This window comes from Brachycentrus maculatus, unplaced genomic scaffold, assembly GCF_059751285.1.
Source record: "Brachycentrus maculatus isolate JH-2025_06_01 unplaced genomic scaffold, ASM5975128v1 h1tg000559l, whole genome shotgun sequence".
NCBI lineage: Eukaryota > Metazoa > Arthropoda > Insecta > Trichoptera > Brachycentridae > Brachycentrus > Brachycentrus maculatus.
The window spans coordinates 1,003,111-1,024,913 of NW_028281302.1; the positions used below are offsets into that span (position 1 = coordinate 1,003,111).

General features: G+C 36.6%; 1 protein-coding gene across 4 annotated transcripts in view; it reads left to right on the forward strand.

Moving 5' to 3' along the window:
• Nucleotides 1-13,775, forward strand: part of NFAT (nuclear factor of activated T cells 3) — a 98,284-nt gene extending 84,509 nt beyond the window's left edge. For 2 of the 4 annotated variants that reach the window (XM_088273191.1, XM_088273188.1), the window contains 6 exons: nucleotides 155-337; nucleotides 2,226-2,382; nucleotides 2,754-2,932; nucleotides 4,398-4,572; nucleotides 10,771-12,675; nucleotides 12,858-13,775. In XM_088273191.1, coding sequence (XP_088129317.1) covers nucleotides 155-337; nucleotides 2,226-2,382; nucleotides 2,754-2,932; nucleotides 4,398-4,572; nucleotides 10,771-12,675; nucleotides 12,858-12,862 — 2,604 coding nt within the window. In that variant the 3' untranslated portion in view covers nucleotides 12,863-13,775. Of the gene's footprint in view, nucleotides 1-154; nucleotides 338-2,225; nucleotides 2,383-2,753; nucleotides 2,933-4,397; nucleotides 4,573-10,770; nucleotides 12,687-12,857 lie in introns of those variants that run through there. The other 2 variants (XM_088273189.1, XM_088273187.1) reach the window with 1 other exon arrangement.
• Nucleotides 13,776-21,803: the final 8,028 nt, after the last annotated feature.

Below are 21,803 nucleotides of genomic sequence, written 5' to 3' on the forward strand. Positions count from 1 at the left end.
TTATCCCACAAAATCTCTTGGTGAGAGATGATGAATTGTAAATCCATATTGTTATATGCTGAGGAGAGACAATGAATGATTTTTCACCGTCAGTTCTAAGAAAGTATACACGCAATTATTATTTGCACATAATAATTTATATTTTTATCGTCAGGTGTTCATCGGGACAGATATAGGCAGAGTGGCCCCTCACATGTTCTACCAAGCGTGTAGAGTTTCCGGGAAGAACTCCACTCCGTGCGGGGAGAGGAAGGAAGATGGAACGGTGCTCATCGAAATAGATCTTGATCCGCAAAAGGATTTCCAAGTGACTTGTGACTGTGTCGGAATCCTGAAGGTATAGTGTCATGTCTATTTACCCAAACATTTTAGTTTTTTTTATTATTTTTTATTTGTATGTACATTTATTTAAATCACAATTTTTACATATTTATAACATTTTTTTTTGCCAGAGACCACCAAGCCACCTTGTGTGTCTTGTCGGTGGAGTTCTTTTTTAATACATTTTTTATTGTTTTTAATGATTTTAACCTAATATACACACAAAAAAAGAGAAAAAATTAAGAATATAAATATTTTACAATTTTCATAAAATTAACTCTTGAATCATTTACCTATTCCTTTATTTTGCCTTCGTTCCATATTTTATTTTGACCTCTAAAATCCTTCTACTTTTAACTGTCTTCGTAAAATTTATGTAAGATTCTTCCCAAATTATTTTACTTTCTAGAGATGCTTGAAAATGTGATTTTTTAGCACATCGTCGTCGTGCGGTTTTTGTCAACCCTGAACCTAATTAGTATACTAATTTTTTTTTGTTTTAAACCCTTATCCGCACCCCATTAGTGCATAGGGCACTGCTTCATATAAACGCAGTGTCATCTTGATCGTTTACACATGAAGGAAAGGTGATCAGCCCTCCGCTTCAGGTACCAGTCCAGGGTAATATTGAATAAATGTTTCAGTGAAAAATTCACTTATATTTATTTGACCCCCCCTGGGAATCGAACCCGGGACCTCCAGAACGGTAGCCGAGCGTGCTGACCATTACACTACGGAGGCGAACAAGTATGAACAAGCTGACCATTACTAATTAGGGTCGTATATTAACCACAAGTAATCGCAAACCCAATTCCGATCTGTACAATGTTTTGGACGTCTTTCACGCTCTACCAAAAGTAAGCAAATATAACGCTTATAAGCATCTCCCGCTGTTTACCAACAGTATGTAAAAGATGCTTTTAAGCAATTCCTGCAAATAATGTGTTAACGTTTATTATACTTATATTTTTTATTTGACCAGTTATTTTACTCACAATGTTTTCAGTCGGTCCGAATCTGTATTTAATAAAAAAAAACTTATTCAACTCAACCATAAATGGTGTCTAAAACTCACATGTAAAAGAAGGTGTCATTTAAATGATAAATATAACTTCCGAAATTTGAGTAGTATGATTGTCAATCATGGATAAAATGGTGAATTTGCACATGTATAAATTGATCAGGAACTACACTTGGATGGCTTGACCCTGGCCAATGTTTGTACACTACGGATTCTTCAGTTCTTTGGACACATTGCGCGTGGCAATGAGGATAGCTTGGAACGACTGGTTGTGATCCTGGAGGGGAAGAGAGGGAGAGAAAAATCCCCCACACGATGGACCAATCAAGTTAAGGCAACAGCAGACACCTCGGTGGTTAGAGTACTACATGCAGCGAAGCAACTGGAAAAGAGTCTTTGCTTCCGCAAGTATCACAACTCTCGGTAATGAGGACTAAAACAGAGAACAAGAAGAAAGAAAATTGATCACTTAAACCAGCCTATGAGAGGTTATAAGCACTATGAATACCCAGATTTCTATATTCTTCTTCATTTGTGCAGAGATGTCAATATATCTTTTTCTTCTTCCAACCCTTATTCACACCCCAATGGTGCATAGGGCACTGCATCATATAAACGCAGTGTTATCTTGATCATTACATTACATGAAGGCAAGGTGATCACTCTTGCGCTTCAGGAACCAGTCCAGGGTAATATTAAATAAACATTACAGTGTAAAATCACAAATATTTATTTTCACACCCCCTGGGAATCGAACCCGGGACCTCCAGCACGGTAGCTAAACACGCTGACCATTACTCCACGGAGGCGGACAAATATAAATAATACTTTTATAGTGATGTGTAGCCGGGTACATAATATGATTGTTTAATACGCTTGTCAGGAGCGGAATGTGGACGTGGAGCACCGATTCGGGGAGCAGTCCGGACAGAGGTGCAAGAAGAAGTCCACCCGATGCCGGATGGTATTCCGGACGCAGTTGGTGAGAGATGACGGAAGCACGGAGACTATCCAGGTCTGCTCGCAACAGATTGTTTGCAGTAAGTTACTCAACGTTTCTAAACCCAACTAGGTGTCATTCTCTTCCCACATTAGGTCAGTGATATCAAAACTTTTTGCAATTGTGCGTTGTAATAATTTTAATTCAACTTTTCAAAAAAAAAGTTGTAACATCCTAGTAATTTGATTTAAATTTGTTATATGTACTAGCTCCATAGATTCCATACACAAATCAATTGGGACCAGTTCCCATTCCGATAATCCAAAAATTCCAATAATTGGACTTTTTTTAAATGAAAAAAGGGTCTATATTTTAAATAATTCATATTTGTATTAGGTGTATGCACATGAAACCGCATTTTTTTGTTGCTAATTTTATAGGCAGCAAATGACTATCTTTATTTTGCTGCAGCTCAGCCTCCCGGGATTCCCGAGATCTGCCGCAAGTCCCTGGTGTCGTGCGGAGCGGCGGGCGGCCTGGAGCTGTTCCTGCTGGGGAAGAACTTCCTCAAGGACACGCGCGTGGTGCTGCAGAGCGCCGACTCCTCGTGGGAGGAGCATGTCATTCCGGACAAGGAGTATCTACAACAGGCTAGTCCTCAACTCGCTTTCGGAACATCGTCTCGAGAATTGCTAGTTAGAATTTTGACCCGATCACAGGGTTTCAAATCGACAGCGAGATTTCTAGTTGTTCCAATATATATTTTACTGTCAATAGAAATTTTTACAATCAGGCACTGGATTTTTTACCCTACGGATGATATATCAACATTTGTGTCTAAACTTGAAATGAAACAACTGTCATTTATTGTAAAAAAAATTGTATGATACATTTATATTTTGAAATTACTTAAGATTTTCTTGATCAAAATACCGACACTACGTTTGCAAACAATGTAACGGAAAACCATTTACTATTTTTAAAATGGTACGATCCCATATTATTCTCCCTCAAATCAAAAAGTCCTCCTGAAATTCCTTAACTCTTACCACTCTGTAGGCCAGACATTCTGGCCCGTATGATTCTAGTAGGCAGCTCCGTGGGCCACAATGCCTGGCCCGGCGCAGATATAACTTTAATCACTGATTTCTCTATCACCCAAGTATATTCTACAAAAAAATATTTCAGATAAATACAGTTAATCTTAATTAACATGGTCATACGAATTGCCAGACAAAGTGTCCCAAAATAAGGGTACCAAATTATTTATTTTAATGGCAGAAAAACGTCGCATTTTTTTGATCAGGTAGAGAAAAAATGGCCAGAGTGGAAAAGGTTAAAAATAAATCCAATATTTTTACTTTTATATTTTATTTTTACAAAAATATTAGCAATAGTAACCACTTGCTGAGATTTTTGTCCACCGGTTTCGAGACGTACCTGTCTCTTCGTCAGGACAATCACTAAAACAGCATGCAAACGTAACAGCTACACGTCACTACCATGACATTCTTCACACACTTATAACTACATAAAATATTGATCATATGCCATTTTGGTTGACCTGAGGACCCACATGCACTAGGGATTGCAGGACAAACAAGCACTATGGGCCGAAGTCTGACATGCACTAGGGATGTTAGTCAAAGTACATCGGGTTTATAAAGGTTAAAAAGATATACTAATATAACTAACATTTTTGGAAAAGAAATATAAAAATAAAAATGACTAACCACAAAGTAAATACTTTAAATATTTACTTGTTTTAATACATTTTTACTGTGTCAAAATTATTTATTTAATTTGTAGAGCTCCATTTTAATTTATGTATTAATTTTAAATCAAACACAGATTTTTTGAGTCTACTAAGTTATATTTTACTAACAAAAACACTTAAAAAAAAATATATTGTGACAATTGTTTCGCCTTGTTGGGGCATTATCAAACCGAAACAATTGTCACAATATTAATTTTTTATTACTTGGTAGACTCAAAAAATCTGTGTTTGATTTAAAATTAACACATAAAGTGTCAAAATTACATAAATTCTACACTAGAGATTTTTTATACTGGTTATTATTTTTTTAATATGTTGGACATGTTGTATTGTTCCAGACTCACTTGGTGTGCGGCATACCCCCGTTTGCCAACCCCAACATCACGGAGCCGGTGGCCGTGCGGCTGTTTGTGATGTCGGGGGGCAAGGTGTCGGAGCCCCACAAGTTCCTGTACACCCCCCTCGCGCTCAGCACGGGCCCGCAACACGCCACCCCGCACTACAACTCGCAAGGTGAAGCCAAACCTTCCCCCCCATCCGGCATTTAGCCAGCGCCGCATCCCAACTCGCTTGCCCGTCCCGCCGTCACACGAGGTGTCTACTCGCAAAGAAAGGCAGTTCTATTACAAAAAATTACTCGGAACTTGCAGAAATTGTGCCTTGAAAACTCGCCTTGTGTTAGAATTTCGCTCACTCCTTTCATATATCATATATCAAAAATCGTCACTTTTCAGTTGTGCACGTTTTCGGAATGCCCCTGAAAATGTACTATATCCCAGCAAAAGCGGCATATTTTTAACTTAATATTTACCCGCTACAGGGCAAAAAGTGTTGTTTTTGCATTTTGTAGAAAAGGTGTTGTTTAATTAAAAAAAAAATACTTAATATTTTTCAAATGGAGAAAAAACATTCAGGTTTTACCTAAAAAGATCTGTTGCACAGCAAAAAGTTTAGTAAGTGGCTTGATATGTATTTTTAATACATTTCATTATATTTTTAAACTTTAAAAACGATAAAAATGAAAAATCAAGTTTTTTTTATAAAAGATGTTGTTGAAAGAAGTGAGCGATTTGATGGCCAAAAACAGGCGCCGTGACGTAGTAAACGCTCGACTGCGAAACTTACGTTGTGGGTTCGATTACCGCCAAATACAAAATAAATTCAATTAAGATTTATTTTAAATTGGTCTGGGTGTTTGTGATGTGTTTTTCACATTTACTTTCCCTATCTTTACTATCCTACCTGAAGACAGGCCTCTAAAAGTAGAAGCTTTGCGGGTTATTCTTTTTTTAAAAAAAATAAAAAATTCAATCAACGGAATTCATTTTCATTTCTGGTACTTTTTTCCAACCGGTTTAGTATGTACCTATCCCTGAAGGTGACAAGGTGCCTGTTGAAATCAGATTGAAAAAAATTACAAAAATAAAAGTGGCTCAAAGCGATGATTGAATTTTATTCATTTTATAAAGTTTATGAAATGTTCCTAGCAAAAAACATTTGAGAATTAATGATGCTTTTTTATTTTTCAAAATTATTATGTTACAATAATAATTATCTTACTAAAAGCCAGTACGAGTGCAAGTATGACACCCTGGCCAAGTGTCCTAGCCATTGCATCTTAACTCCTTTTCCTCACCTATCGTACCTACTATTCCTCCTTCATTTCGTTTACCATATAGCAGTAATCTCATTCAACCTGACCTCCATTTACGTTATCTGCATCCCGTCCCATGTTACTCCTATATCCATAAATCTAGAATACATAAGACAGATCACCTTGCCTTCATTTAATCCCCATATAATTCGTCCGCCTCCACAGTGTAATGGTCAGCTATCGTTCTAGAGGTCTCGGGTTCGATTCCCACGGAGGGTAAAATAAATGTAAGTGATATTTTCACTGTAATATTTATTCAATATTATCCTGGACTGGTACCTGAAGCGGAGGGTTGATCACCTTTCCTTCATGTGTAAACGATCAAGATAACACTGCGTTTATATGATGCGGTGCCCTATGCACCCTTGGGGCGCGGATAAGGGTTTTTACTACTTAATTTAACTTTTGTTACTCTTAGGGTGGTGACTGACCGGAGCATTTTGTCGTAACGTAACATCGTAACATCGCTCGCAGCGAGCATCAGCGAGCATCCGAAACTATAGATGGAGCGCGCGGCTCGCTGTACTGACTGCCTGAATGCTCGCATCGTAACGTTTTACGTTACGACGAAATGGCTCCGGTCAGTCACCACCCTAAGGTTTGAATTTAGTATTTTTCAATTAACCGGTTTGTTCCGGAGGCACATATTTATTTATCAATTCAGAATAAAGCCGTCGTTGCGAGTAAACACCTCAAATAAAAAAATATCAAACAATTTTTTTTAAATGCTTTGTCGCTGTACAAATTCCATCATTTGGTTTTAATTGATTTTTCTTATTCATATTTTTTACAACCATTTGCAATGTCTGCTACGCATTTCATTCATCACGCATTCTTTCAAATGCATTAATTTATTTTACTATTTCTTCTCATCTCATTAACCCTAGATGACTAAACTATATTTGTAGATACATAGTAACTAAACATTCATCAGGCGGACTAAGCAATTAAAAGCGTGAAAATTATCAAAAGTGTTTATTAAAGTAGTAACTGGATACATGTAACGGTACATTGCAACCGTATATACACGGGTAACTGGATACATTGTAACGGTATATACACGGGTCTACCAAACAATAAAATGACTCGACTGCAATCAGTGTTAAACGCAGCAGCGAGACTAATTTTTGGAATTTCTAAATTCAGTCACATCACCCCACTACTTCACAAACTCCTATGGTTACGCTTTCCCGAAAGGGTTGAGTATAAACTCTGCCTACTCATGTTTAAATCAATACACAATATGGCTCCAGAGTATCTTAAGGAGCTGTGTATTCCGGATGAATTGGTTGACAGACGTCTCACGCTTCGATCGGCTACAACATCTGCAATGGGCAAAGTGATCTTACCAGCTCGCAACCAACACACTAAATTTGGCGAGCGTGCCTTTGCTGTTGCGGGGCCGACGGCGTGGAATGCTCTTCCACCAAGGGTTAGAAATAGTGAGAGTGAGATGATCTTTAGAAAAAGACTAAAAACACATTTGTTTGCTAAATCATTTCCACCATAATATTTTCCCCAATTCATTCACAGTGAAGCGCCCTTGAGGTATTTTTTTACGAAAATGGCGCTATATAAGTTATCCAAATTTATTATTATTATTATGACACTTAAGTTTGGTTTATTAGGAATGAATGTAAGAGACATTTAATGATAAATCACTATTCCGTAAACAAAGCCTGGCGGGAGCGGGGTGCGGGGTGCAGGGAAGTAAGTGCACCGGACTTTTTCGGAAAAGGGTGTCATCGCGTGGATGAATGTTTAGTTATCTAGGGTTAAATCATTCATTTGATATAAAACAAAATTTGAAAACATAAAAATAATAATCAATGATGCTTCATAAATTTCAATCAAAAAAAATCAGTTGTAGAAGTGGCGAAAAATTACATCAATTTTTTTTATGTTCATAAAAGAGTCGAACCTAGGAGCATGTTGTCTTTTAAATACAATTAAAAGTTAATACACAAAACATAACTAAAGTTTATACATAACACACATCGCTCACTCCTTTCAAGAACGTCATAAATAAAAAACTTAATTTTTCAGGAGAATGTTTTTAAAGTATAAAAATATAATACAATGTATTAAAAATAAATATCAAGCCACTTGTTGAACTTTTTACTGTGCAACAGATCTTTTTAGGTAAAACCTGAAGGTTTTTTTTCCATTTAAAAAATATTTAGTTTATTTAAAAAAATAATTAAACAGTACCTTTTCTTCAAAATGCAAAAACAACACTTTCTGCCCTGTAGCGGGTAAATATTAAGTTAAAAATATGCCTCTTTTGCTGGGATATAGTACATTTTCTGGGCATTCCGAAAACATGCACAACTGAAAATTGAGATTTTTTATTTATGAAGTTCTTGAAAGGAGTGAGCGACATATCCAATTAAAAGTTACCTAAGGAAAATATAGAATATAATGTTTTTTAGCCATCCAAATGTTTTCTATTTTTTACTTTTATCAGAGCATAAAGCAATTGAGAGTTACATTAGTAATAAGAGTAGGTGTTCTCTCAAATATTTCATATTTTATTCCTTTCATTGAATGCAGTTTGGGAGAGTAACCATACAAACAAAAGCACAAATACCCTCTTGGTTTTTTGCTTCTGAATGATGTTTTTCACTGCTTTTTCAAAATGTGATTGCTTCCTACGATCTTCGCCTTTGAATACTTAACTATTATTACGTCATGATATACATTTAGTGATAAGTTATATTAGGTTAGGTAATACACATTTGATAATAAGTTGTCTTAGGTTAAGTTAGATAATATACATTTAGTAATAAGTTACGCTAGGTTAGGTAATACACATTTAATAATAAGTTATGTTAGGTTAGGTACTACATATTGAATAATAAGTTATTTTAGGTTAGGTGCTACACATTTAGTAATAAGTAATTTTGGATTAGGTTAAACAGATTTAATAATAAGCTACATTAAGTTAGGTAATACATACACATTTCGTAAAATGTTAATACACTATAATAATTAGTTATAAGTTATGTAAGGAAATTTTTATTGTTGTTGATAAGTCTACATAACCAACCGACATTATCAATTCATTTGCATCTAGTTTTAGTATTAATAATCATCCACATATTCAGTAATTACTTAGTATACTGACATTTTGTTTTGACTCTACCGGTTGATTTTTTTTTTTTTTAAATAGATGACATACATAATTGTTCTAATCAAATTCTGTATTCACAAATAAGAAACATAGACTTATTAACAACAATATTATATTGTACTGCATTTTCATGTGTTGTACTGATGAGCTACGGTTTTGTTTTGTTTCCTATGTCCCTACAGGTAGGTGGATAGGTTAGTGGAGCGGAGTGGTGCGACCTGCCGGGCCCTCACTGTCTGCCGGAGCCTCGCTCACATCCGGTACTAGCTACACACCACCTAGCACACACCACACTCCTCCCAGCTCACATCACACTACCTCTAGCCATACCACACTCGGTCTAGCTCACACCACACTGCGTCTGGCCCTTACCACACTCCCTTAAGCTCACACCACACTCCTTCCAGCTCACATCACACTACCTCTAGCCACACCACACTCGGTCTAGCTCACACCACACTGCGTCTGGCCTTTACCACACTCCCTTAAGCTCACACCACACCTTCCAGCTCACATCACACTACCTCTAGCCACACCACACTCGGTCTAGCTCACACCACACTGCGTCTGGCCTTTACCACACTCCCTTAAGCTCACACCACACCTTCCAGCTCACATCACACTACCTCTAGCCACACCACACTCGGTCTAGCTCACACCACACTGCGTCTGGCCCTTACCACACTCCCTTAAGCTCACACCACACTCTGTCTAGTTCATAGGACACTCTGTTTACCCACACCACACTCTGTCCAGCTCACAGGACATTCTGTTTAGCTCACACCACACTCAGTCTAGCCCACACCACACTCAGTCTAGCTCACACTACAATCCGTCTAGCTTACACCACAATTCGTCAATAGCTCACACCACACCACAAAGTGTATATAATACACAGCTTTTTATTGCTCACGGTTAGTAAAGAAGAGCTCCAAATCATTTTTTTTTATCATTATTTGCAGCATATCGAACAAAATAGTTTCATAAATGTCACAGTTTGTCATCAATTACTAGATAATATAGGAATAGAGCATTACATCTTTGCACATATACATTTTTAGAGGCAATTAATTCTCCATGGGTATTTTGAGTATGGTCAATATTAGTTTCACAGAAATGTCCTCGCGCAGTTATACCTTCTTATAATCGCACATAAAGATCGCACTTGTTACAGCGTAAACTGATCCAAATATGTAGTCATAATCACATAGTTATAACGCAAACTGTTTCACATAATCATAGTAACGCACTTACAACACAAACTGTATCACATTTTCAGTCATATAGTTAAAATACAATTTGTTCCACATAGTCCTAGTCACGTAGCTAAAACACAAACTGTTCCACATTGTCATAGTCACATAGTTACAACGCAAACCATTTCACACTGTCAGTCATATAGTTATAACACGAACTGTTCCACATCACAACTACACACACGAAAATTTAATGAATACAAATTGTTCTATATGTAAAGATTATTTATTTTGATTTTTTTTTTGTTGATTAGTTTTAATAGAATTGTTTTTTTTTTCATTCCTTCCCACATTAGTATATTTTCTAATATTGCATTTCATTAATAATAATATTCAAATAATTATTTTAAATTTAATTTCTTTTCCCATCATTGTTCTTGGTATTATAATGATTGTATGTTATCAGCCAAAAAAATATTTAAAAAACGTTTAAGAATTTTTTTGTATTTTTAAATATTTTTTATCTGACCTAAATATGTTTTTAATGATTCATTTCAGGGGTGTGGACTGGTGAAGGCGCAAAATTATATTTAAAATTATTTATGTTTTAGTCGATTCTATCGGAATCCGGATAACCAGATCACCGTTTCAATATTATTTAAACCCATATCTGAAATCAAATATCTATCATTTCACGCGACGCTAATATAATTTTTCTCATTACGCAGGCCTTATGGGTGGCCACTTTGCGGAGGACCCGAAGGAGGAGTCCAAGCCGATGGGGCTCTGGGAGGGGGTGGGGCTCATGCCACCCCCTGCGGCACCCTCCGCCGCGCCCCTGCGCCGCCCCTCGCTGCTCCCCGACCCCAACTCTCCGCCCCTCAACCATTTCAAGACCGAGTCCACCGATGACTCCAGTCAGGGCTCCATCATCGACAGCGACAGCAACTCCGAGCTCATCCCCTCCCACTTGAGAAACGGGCGATTCCAAATCCACAACGAGAACTCCATGGACACCAGCGACAACAGCGTGGACGGCGCGCACGCGCTGCTCCGGCAGGTGCCCAACGAAACCGGCGCACTGTATGCCGGCATGCGAGGCTTGCCCCGGGCCGACTGCGGCATGTCCATGGTGGAGCAGGCGGCCGCCAGCATGGACCTGCTCATGCAGCGCGAGGACCTGCCGCGCCCCGCGCCGCTGCTCATGGCCGCGCCGCGACACCTCACCCCCGAGGAGATGAAGGTCATGGACCTGCGCATGAAGCCGGGGGGCATGGTGGCCGGCGGAGATCCCTCCATGGAGACCTTCCGCAAGTTTGTGGACTCCCGCGGCAAGCTCCCCGCGCAGTCCGCTCAGAGCGTGGAGAACTTCCTTTCCAACATGGGAAGCAAGACCGTCATGCCTCCGGCCATCGTGGAGCCGTCTCCCGTTAACTCCTTCTCTCAGCAGCTGCAGGCTCTGCAGAAGCACAATTCCACCGATAAAATGATGGAATCCGTGACGGCGGCCATTTTCCAATCCGGCGCTCAGGCGAGCCAAGGGGGACTGTATTCCCAGCCCGCCACCCTCAGGACCATGGGGGCCGTGAGACTTCCTGGGCCCGCCATGGACAACATGACGATCGACCCTCTCGACGATCCCAATAAAGCGCAAATCATTGACTACAACGCATCTTTCGGGCAAGTCGAACTATCCGCCGAAAAGCTATCGCTCGAAAGTCAAATCTCGCACCATCAAAATTTACTCAGTAATCAAAATGCCCAAATGGAAGCCCTAGTATCCTCCGCCATACACGTGGGCATCATGAACTCGGCTCCCGTGGCCTCGAAGCTGGACAGCTTGATCAACTCCACAGTGGAACAGCACCTGAGTCCGTCGCACTCAGAGTCCTCCGCGTCCTGTCGCCGTTCCCCCTCGAGCCACGACATCATCCTTTCGGCGCACGCGAGCCCGGAGCTGGCGCTCGGCGCCACCTCGTCGCCGCTGGCCCGCGACATGATGGGCGCCATCTCGCCAGAGGTCATCCTCAACCCGCAGGTGTCGCCCTCCATGATGTGCGCGCCCGAGGCGGCTATGCCGGGCCCCGCCGCGCTGCCGCAGGACGGCATGCTGCCGCAGGGCGGCATGCTGCTGCTGGCGGGTGGCGCGCCCGGCCAGCCCGACCTGGCGCTCATGGGCTCCGGCCACATGCTCAGCCCGACGGTGAAGACGCCGCCCTCGGCCGTGAAGAACATGATCCTGAATGCGGCGGCGGAGATCTTCACCTCGGACACGGCCATGAACGCGCTGGTGACGTCGGCCATCAACACGGCCAACATCCTGACCAACGAGAACGCGCAGAACATCCCGGCGGCGCCGGAGCTGCAGCAGGCGGCCGAGGCGGCGCCGCTGCCTTTCGCGCCACCCGAGCCCTACGAGGTGGCGCAGATGAAGGAAGACAGCGCCGAGTCGGCCGCCATGAGCCAGGCCGTGAGCCAAGCCGTGAGCCAGGCCGTGAGTCAGGCCGTGAGCCAGGCCGTCAGCCAGGCCGTGAGCCAGGAGATGAAGACGGGCTCGGCGCCCATGCAGGAGCTCACCTCCATGAGCGACAACGACCTGCTGTGTTATATCAATCCCAGCTGTTTCGATCAAGGTAAATACTGAACCGAGCCATATCTGAAAATATTGTAATACATAATTACTAATCAAACAAAATTAGTTGATTTACGACTTGTGGTGATATATGCGGATATCATGCGCAATTTCTTTTGTACAGTTTTCAATATTTAAATTGGATAAATTTTATTATCCAATGTGATTTTTTTAATATTCCAGTGTGAAAGCGGACACGAGGCGCGGACGCCCCGAGCCGTCTCGAGCCGGGCGGCTGCAGGCTGCGGAATAGTACAAAGAGATGAACTTCATCGTCGTCAAGTGAACGTAGTCAAATATCAATAGGAAAATGTACTAACTTAGTACACTAACACTGGATATCTAAGTACATATGGGAGCATTAATCGTGTGGCCTTGTAAGGTGTATATATTAGTAGAATTTTCAAAGACGATGGCGTACTTTTGTATAAGTGTTAGTGTAGCACAGACAATTACATTTATTATAAATATATTTTAACAATCAAGCCACAATTAACAATGACTGATAAATTATAAGTTAAAATCATTTTATTTTCAATTTAAAAACTCCCGGGCTGGATTCTAAACGCTTCATCTATATAGATAAGTGTAGATAAATTCAACATCTGTATTTTATTTATTTCTAACAACTTTGACATCTTGAAACTGGTTTTTGATACTTTTATTCAGAAAGACACTTAAAAAAAATAATATCTTTATTTGTTTTTCCCAAATAAATGAAATCCTTAATTTACTAACGGTTGATTTAACGACATACATAGAAAACGCCGTAATTCTTTGGTAATTGAGAATCTTGTACTGAATTCATTCAATTTGCTAGAATCCTTTATTTTATGTATTAATTTTTAATCGGCTACCGTTCTGGAGGTCTCGGGTTCGATTCCCAAGGGGGGTAAAATAAATATTAGTGATTTATTCACTGTAATATTTATTCAATACTACCATGGACTGGTACCTGAAGCGGAGGCCTGATCACCTTTCCTTCATGTGTAAACGATCAAGATAACACTGCTTTTATATGACACAGTGCCCTATGCATCATTGGGGTGCGGATAAGGGTTTTTATTTTTAATTTTAAATCAATTACAGATTTTTTGAGTCTACTAAGTTGTATTTTATTAACAAAAACACATAAGTATTTGGACACACTCAAAATGTTGTAAATAAATTATCTGGTCAAATTATAAGCTTAATAATAAAAATGAAAATGGTATTTTCTGGCGTTTCTCATGTGTGTGATTATAATCCAGGATTCGGATCTCACATACTAATATAAGAGTTTCTGCTTAGTAAAAAGCTTCTTTACATCTCACCAATAGATGTCTCTAGTGAAGTTCTAGTGATTCATGAACAAGGTTTCTAAATTGGTTCATATATATAGAACTTCCAAGAATTTGAGTAGTGTGGTTGTCAATAATGGGTAGAATTGGTGAATGTTACACGAGTGTAAAGTGATCACTCAAACCAGCCTATGACGGTCGTAAGCCCCGTAAATGCCCAGACTTCCATATTCTTCTTCATCTTTGATGAGATGTCAAAAAATAATATAAAAACACATAACAAAAAAATTAATTAAATTTTTAAACATAAAAGATTTAAAATTAAATTTTGAAACATAAAAGATTTAAAATTAACAAATAAATTAAAATGGAGTTCTACAAATTAAACGCCAAATCAATAAATAAGAATCCTTTATATTAACCACTGAGAAGTGAAGATGTCACCGATGAACCACGCAACTTTTCAATATTTCTTTTTCTTTTTTGTTCGCATGCTTGTTTGTTTCGTCAATTCCGATTGGTTGCCTGTTTGTGCAAAACAAGTATACAATTGTTTTCGCTCTCCAGCCAAAAGCGTGCCAAGAAAGCCAATTAAATTATGCAGACCATGCATACAGTGTCATAAGCAGAAAGGTATATTGATGTAACTGTCGCGACTCTTTCAATTGAAAGAAAAATCACGTATACTTTAAATGAATGAATTTAATATGTATCTTTATAAAAAATAAATGTGTACCTATATAATAATAAAAATAAAACCCTTATCCGCACCCCATGGTGCATAGGGCACTGCTTCATATAAACGCAGTGTTTTCTCAATCGTTTACACATGAAGGAAAGGTGATCAGCCCTCCGCTCCAGGTACCAGTCCAGGGTAATATTGAATAAATATGACAGTGAAAAATCACTTATATTTATTTTACCCCCCTAGGGAATCGAACCCGGGACCTCCAGAACGGTAGCCAAGCGTACTGACCATTACACTACAGAGGCGAACAATATAGTTACACATTTATTTTTTAACAACCTATATAGTGAACAACCTATATAGTTACACATTTATTTTTTAACAACCTATATAGTGAACAACCTATATAGTTACACATTTATTTTTTAACAACCTATATAGTGAACAACCTATATAGTTACACATTTATTTTTTAACAACCTATATAGTGAACAACCTATATAGTTACACATTTATTTTTTAACAACCTATATAGTGAACAACCTATATAGTTACACATTTATTTTTTATGCATTTGTATGCACATTTCTTTCAAATCTAATGAGATTGTTATATGTATATAGTTGTCTGGTCATTGTGTCAGTTTAAAAAATTAATTAATCGCTTCATGAAACTACATTTTTCAAAAATCCAAAAATATATTGGATTGATCAAAATCAAGGTGTGGAAAACTTAGTGACTAGTTTCATCTATCTTATTGCTTGCCAATAATTTGAAAAGGTATCGTATTCCACGAGAACAGGGAAGGTATTGCCAACCGAAAAAGATGCTTAAATTTTGGCCATAAAGAATATTGGATTCGCACCATTACAATTAATTTTGTTTGTGGGTAAGAAATTATTCGGCAAATGGCCACCTCTAGCGTGATGTAACCTTCAGCTCATTTTGCGCGCTTTCTTTGACACGGCCAAGTGTTCCTGTTAAAATAAGAGTGTTGGCTTTCAGATTGACAAAAGACTTACAGATGTTTTTCCATGCACAAACAAAAGTCTGATAAAAGACTGGTATCCAATCTGGCGATCTGGGGAGCCAAGTGGCCATGTAATATCTCCAAATTTCAAGGTCCACAAATCATTTGACGCAAAATGGCTATAAAGCAAAGAAGCGCCTGAAATGTTACGGAAAAGGAACCTGGTAACTTTTAGACTAACTAACTAATTAACCATCACGCCGCTTCCCCGCAGGGGTAGGCAGAGAGAATCGAACGCCACACCACTCTGTCTTTGCAAACATTCTTTGCCTCTTCTACATTCATGCATCTCCTCATACATACCCGACGATTATTACGACTCCTGACCCGGCCGCTTTCAAGTATTTGACATACCTGATTGTGCCAAGTTTTCCTCGGTCGTCCTCTGCTTCTTTTTCCAACTACATTCGCCTCATAAATTTGTTTAACCGTTCTTTCTTCACTCATACGCTCCACATGTCCAAACCATCTCAACACACCTTTCTTAATTTTATACTTTAGCTAGGGTGTAAATGTTTCGATAGCAAAAGTGCACCGGATGCGCCTTCTGCGATATGCTTTTCTGCCAATGATGTATTATAAGATGACACTACAGAGATAGTAATAATGATATAGAAAGTCAGTATTTAAAATTTTGCCAATGTGCTTATGGAGGAATGGGAATTTCAGTGGCCAATTTACATATATAATTTGTCTAGCAGTAAATTGTTTGTACTTTTCTCATCTGATATTAGATATTCATTATATGTCTGTAGATAGTTGGTAGCTGCACGAGTAATTATTATATTCTATGTACTTACCCACGCTATATACAACTGCATACATACAGTATCCAACAGATTAATTTTGACAAAACTTTTTTTTCGTATTTTCAACCACTCTAAAAAAATGTTTTGGGGGTGTTCCTCGTATTATGGACCAGGGCTGCTTCTTTCAGTGACTGAAATGATGAATAGCGAGAAGAAGTATCACCCAATTCTACTGGAAAAGATAGTACCAAAGATACAAAAACGAAGGCCAAATAGTAATGGAATATTTCAGCAGGATTTAACAAATCATTTCATGTCACAAATCCAAAAAAAAAAATGAAATTTTTCACACAAAAACAATGACTGGTCAAAAATTTTGCCAGACGTAAACCTAATTAAAAATCTATCAGCAATCTGTAAGAATCGGCTCTCCAAAATTGATTGCTCTACGGCGGAAAAGCTCATTTTGTCCATAATTCAGGTATGGTTTCGGAACGAAAAATGGCATGGACGTGCCAAAACCAAATATAATAGATGCCAAGAATAGTAAAATCTTTGATTGAGCCCAAACGAGATCATATTAAATATTAATTTGCGATATAACCAATAAAAAAAAGATTTTACAAAACTTTTTACGAAAATACAACGAAAAAAGTTTTGATTCAATTAATCTGTTCGATACTGTACACATTGCGTAAGTGTCATTTTTGAGTTGATTATTTTTGTTATTTGTTTTCGTAGTATGGAAAAGTAAGTTTGTAATTTAAATTGATTTCTTTTTATCGTTTCATCAACTTGATAAATATTTGCCTATTTTTCTTTTGTGTCTGATCTAACATGAGATGAATTTTTGAAGTTTTTTTTGTTGTTTACAAATTATTTTGATACTGAAAGGTAATTTATTAAGTGTAAATAGTAATTATAATTACGTATGTGTATGTGTTTCCACTGCCATGAGTGTAAATATTTTGTCATAAGCAATGGTGCTGATATCATACATTTTTTGTACCTCGGTTACTCTAGGTACCGTGTTACAAGTAATCGTGTATTGTATTGTGTTATGTGTAACCCCTATATCGACGCCTCCAACAAATAAAGATTGATAGATACAGAGATGGTTGATAGATGCAGATGCAGTGAATGAAAAATATTTGATTGATTCTATATTGTACTTTAAATATCATTAAAGTAGTGTAAACTTACAACCATAATTCAGAATTTATAAAATATTTATTTCTTCCACTTTTTTACTTACAAATTCTCAACTGACAAAAAAAAACCACTGCATTAAAATGTGTTATAACTAATCCGTCTCTTATCTTTTTATCTGTATATATTATTATTAATTTGGGTCTTTTGTTGTAAAGAGTTAAATTATTATGTGGATAATTGATGTAAAGTATTTTATTATTTATTGTTTTGACATCAACTGTGGAATAAAATGATGATTTAAATATAAAAATGAAACACTCGAATAAGATCTTTTTTGGGTTTATTAATGTACATAAATACTAGTTTTGAGAACTACAGATGTTCTCATGAACAGGCAAATATACAAAATAATACAGTTTTTATTTTCATCTGTTGATGAAGATTCTGTAGTTCTCGAAACTAGCCAGTATGAATAAACTCAAAAAGTGGTCACCAGAATAAACCATATCTCAATTACGCAAAGTCAAGTTGATCGTCCTTGCACTTGAGATTTTTATGAATAGGAGTGGATTTATTTGTCGGGATGCAGATGGCGTAAATGTAGAAGTTCATGGCGGGACATTACTGCTATATAAGAAAGAAAATGGAGGAGGAATAGGAGGTAGGAAAAGAAAAAAAGCAGTGCACTCAGGGTTGTTTTTGTCAAAATTTAATCATACATCATTTGTCAAAAATGGCGGAGCAAGATATTTTCTCGAAAACATACTTTAAAAAAAGAAGATATGATAAAAGTTAAGAAAGCAAGATAATTTATGACCTTGTATACTGCAGTACATTCCTTGTAAACTTACAAGGAACGTATTGGAGTATATTTTAACAGAGCAGAGTTCTGGAATAGTAAATTATGTTTTTAAAAGACAAAAAGCTTTTATTATTTAGTTTGTACAAAACAAATCTATGTATGGAATAGTTGTTTTTTTTATATTTCTTGTAGAAAAGTCTTAATTTGTGCAGTTCCGCATTTATTTGTTGGATGTATCGATATCTAACTGTGTAGTGAAGCATTACGTGTAACTGTTTACATAATACACAAAAAATTAATATTACATATCGTGGATATACTGTCAACAAAAGGTTAACTCGAAAATATACGATTTTGACTTAATGATGCATATTATAAAGTTTTTAACGTTCTATAAACTGCCAAAATACACTAAGTAGTTTGAAATGTCATATTTATGTGGTTTTAAAAGTAAAAAGTACTTTAAGTTTAATAGTGGGTATTTTATTTAGGCTAAAAGCTTTAAATAACAGGGATTATTCCAAACAGGGATTTTAGAGTTAAAGTTTTTTGCCAGTATACCCACGATATATTGTATATAGTATTGAACATTGTTTTCTATGTGTTGGTGTTTTTGAAACAAATTGGTATATGAATAAGAAATAATGGTCGTACTGGGATCACATATAATATGTAAAGTACTAGACATAATATTTCTGTACTAACAGCGGCAGACCTTTTAGTACATACATACTTATGATCTATGAAACAATAGTATTAAGATACTAGATGAAATTATCAGCTGAGCTCGGTTAATCCTCACACATCACTCACTCCTTTCAAGAACGTCATAAATAAAAAAACTTGATTTTTCAAGAGAACGTTTTTAAAGTTTAAAAATATAACACAATGTATTAAAAATAAATATCAAGCCACTTATTTAACTTTTTACTGTGCAACATATCTTTTTAGGTAAAATCTGAAGGTTTTTTCTCCATTTGAAAAATATTTAGTATATTTAAAATAATAATTAAACAATACCTCTTCTTCAAAATACAAAAACAACACTTTCTGCCCTGTAGCGGGTAAATATTAAGTTAAAAATATGCCGCTTCTGCTGGGATATAGTACATTATCTGGTCATTCCGAAAACATGCACAGCTGAAAATTGTCAATTTTTTATTTATGACGTTCTTGAAAGTAGTGAGCGACATATTTTTTTTATACTTTACCTGTAGAATCGACAATGTACACTGATGTATATGTAAAAGGATGACAAACGTTAAATGAACTTGGTTAATGATCTTTATTTATCTATGTGTAATCTTTACAGGAGTAAAAAATTTCACAAAAATCTTTGCTAGATATTTTTAAAAAAAAATTATTGTTATGTATAAACAAATGCAAAGAATATGTCATTTTTATATTTTATGTCCGCCTCCGTGGTGTAATGGTCAGCGTGTTTACCTACCGTGCTGGAGGTCCCGGGTTCGATTCCCAGGGGGGTTGAAAATAAATATTTGTGATTTTACACTATAATATTTATTTAATATTACCCTGGACTGGTTCCTGAAGCGCGAGAGTGATCACCTTGCCTTCATGTAAGTAATGATCAAGATAACACTGCGTCAATTCGATGCAGTGCCCTATGCACCATTGGGTGCGGATAAGGGTTATTAGTTATATTTTATAATGCAGAACTTTGTGAACTTTTCTCGGATATTTGAAACAGTAAATTGATGTCCTTATTTGTGTAAAGGAGACATGTACATATCGCTCACTCCTTTCAAGAACGTCATAAATCAAAATTTGTCAATTTTCAGTTGTGTATGTTTTCGGAATGCCCGAAAAATGTACTATATCCCAGCAAAAGAGGCACATTTTTAACTTAATATTTACCCGCTACAGGGCAGAAAGTGTTGTTTTTGCATTTTGAAGAAAAGGTATTGTTTAATTATTTTTTAAAATAAACTAAATATTTTTCAAATACAGAAAAAACCTTTAGGTTTTACTTAAAAAGATCTGTTGCACAGTAAAAAGTTCATAAAGTGGCTTGATATTTATTTTTAATACATTGTATTATATTTTTAAACCTTAAAAACGTTCTCCAAGTTTTTTGATTTATGACGTTCTTGAAAGGAGTGAGCGATATATATTATCCAAAATATTTTGTTATGAATTATGCGCATTTTCTTAAATGCTCACCTATATTTTGTAAATTGTATATACAAGATGTACATACAATGGCTTTTTTGTTGGTTTTTCCTGGGTTATTTTTGCCGCCTGTATACTTTCTGACATTTCAGCCATTGCAGGGACTCATGATGGTGTGTTTAGATACCAATGACATAACCTAGAAAAAATCAATAATGATGTAAACGGCCGCGGTAATCTAGGAAATAGAGTCCCTTCCTTCTTCACAAGTTCTGTAGTATTATTGTACAGCAACTACAATTTAATCACCAAAATATTTGAACATTATCATAATATAATTCATATAAACTTTGAATATATTGGGACCAGAAGTATTTTTATTTCTTTTCAATGAGCTATTAGGGGTTCAATTTCTGCATCGAAAATAAATCTAAAAAAATACATATCGCTCACTCCTTTCAAGAACGTCATAAATCAAAAATCGTCAATTTTCAGTTATGCATGTTTTCAGAATGCCCAAAAAAATTACTACATCCCAGCAAAAGCAGCATATTTTTTACTTAATATTGACCCGCTACAGGGCAGAAAGTGTTGTTTTTGCATTTTGAAGAAAAGGTATTGTTTAATTATTTTTTTAAATATACTAAATATTTTTCAAATGGAGAAAAAACCTTCAGGTTTTACCTTGAAAGATCTTTGGCACAGTAAAAAGTTAAATAAGTGGCTTGATATTTATTTTTAATACATTGTATTATATTGTTAAACTTTAAAAACGTACTCCTCAAAAATCAAGTTTTTTGATTTATGACGTTCTTGAAAGGAGTGAGCGATATGTTATAATTATATTTTTGCTAAATTATTATAAAATCGAGTCATTGAATTACAAAAATTATCCAAGTAAATAAAAATTAAGGGTCGTTATGAACTTTCCGATTTGAATATATTTTTTTGTGATTGATAAACTTGGTTTCAATATTTATGCTTAAGTCTAATTAGTACCAATTAAAGACGATGGTGATCATATCTGCAAGTCAAAAAAAAAGTCGTCAATTTCAAATTAGTTACTGCATAATGGCTCTATGCGTTTCATAATTATTTTTACATGTAGATCTAATGGAATCATCTTACGATACAGTCTACAGCATTTTTCTACTGCATTTTTATAATACTAAATGGATATATTGGGAAAAATGGATCAATTGTACAATAAATTTATGAGGGAATGAAATGTTTAGATTTATTATAAACTAACTTGTAAATTATATTTTGAAAGGTATGTGTGCTTAGTTACGCAG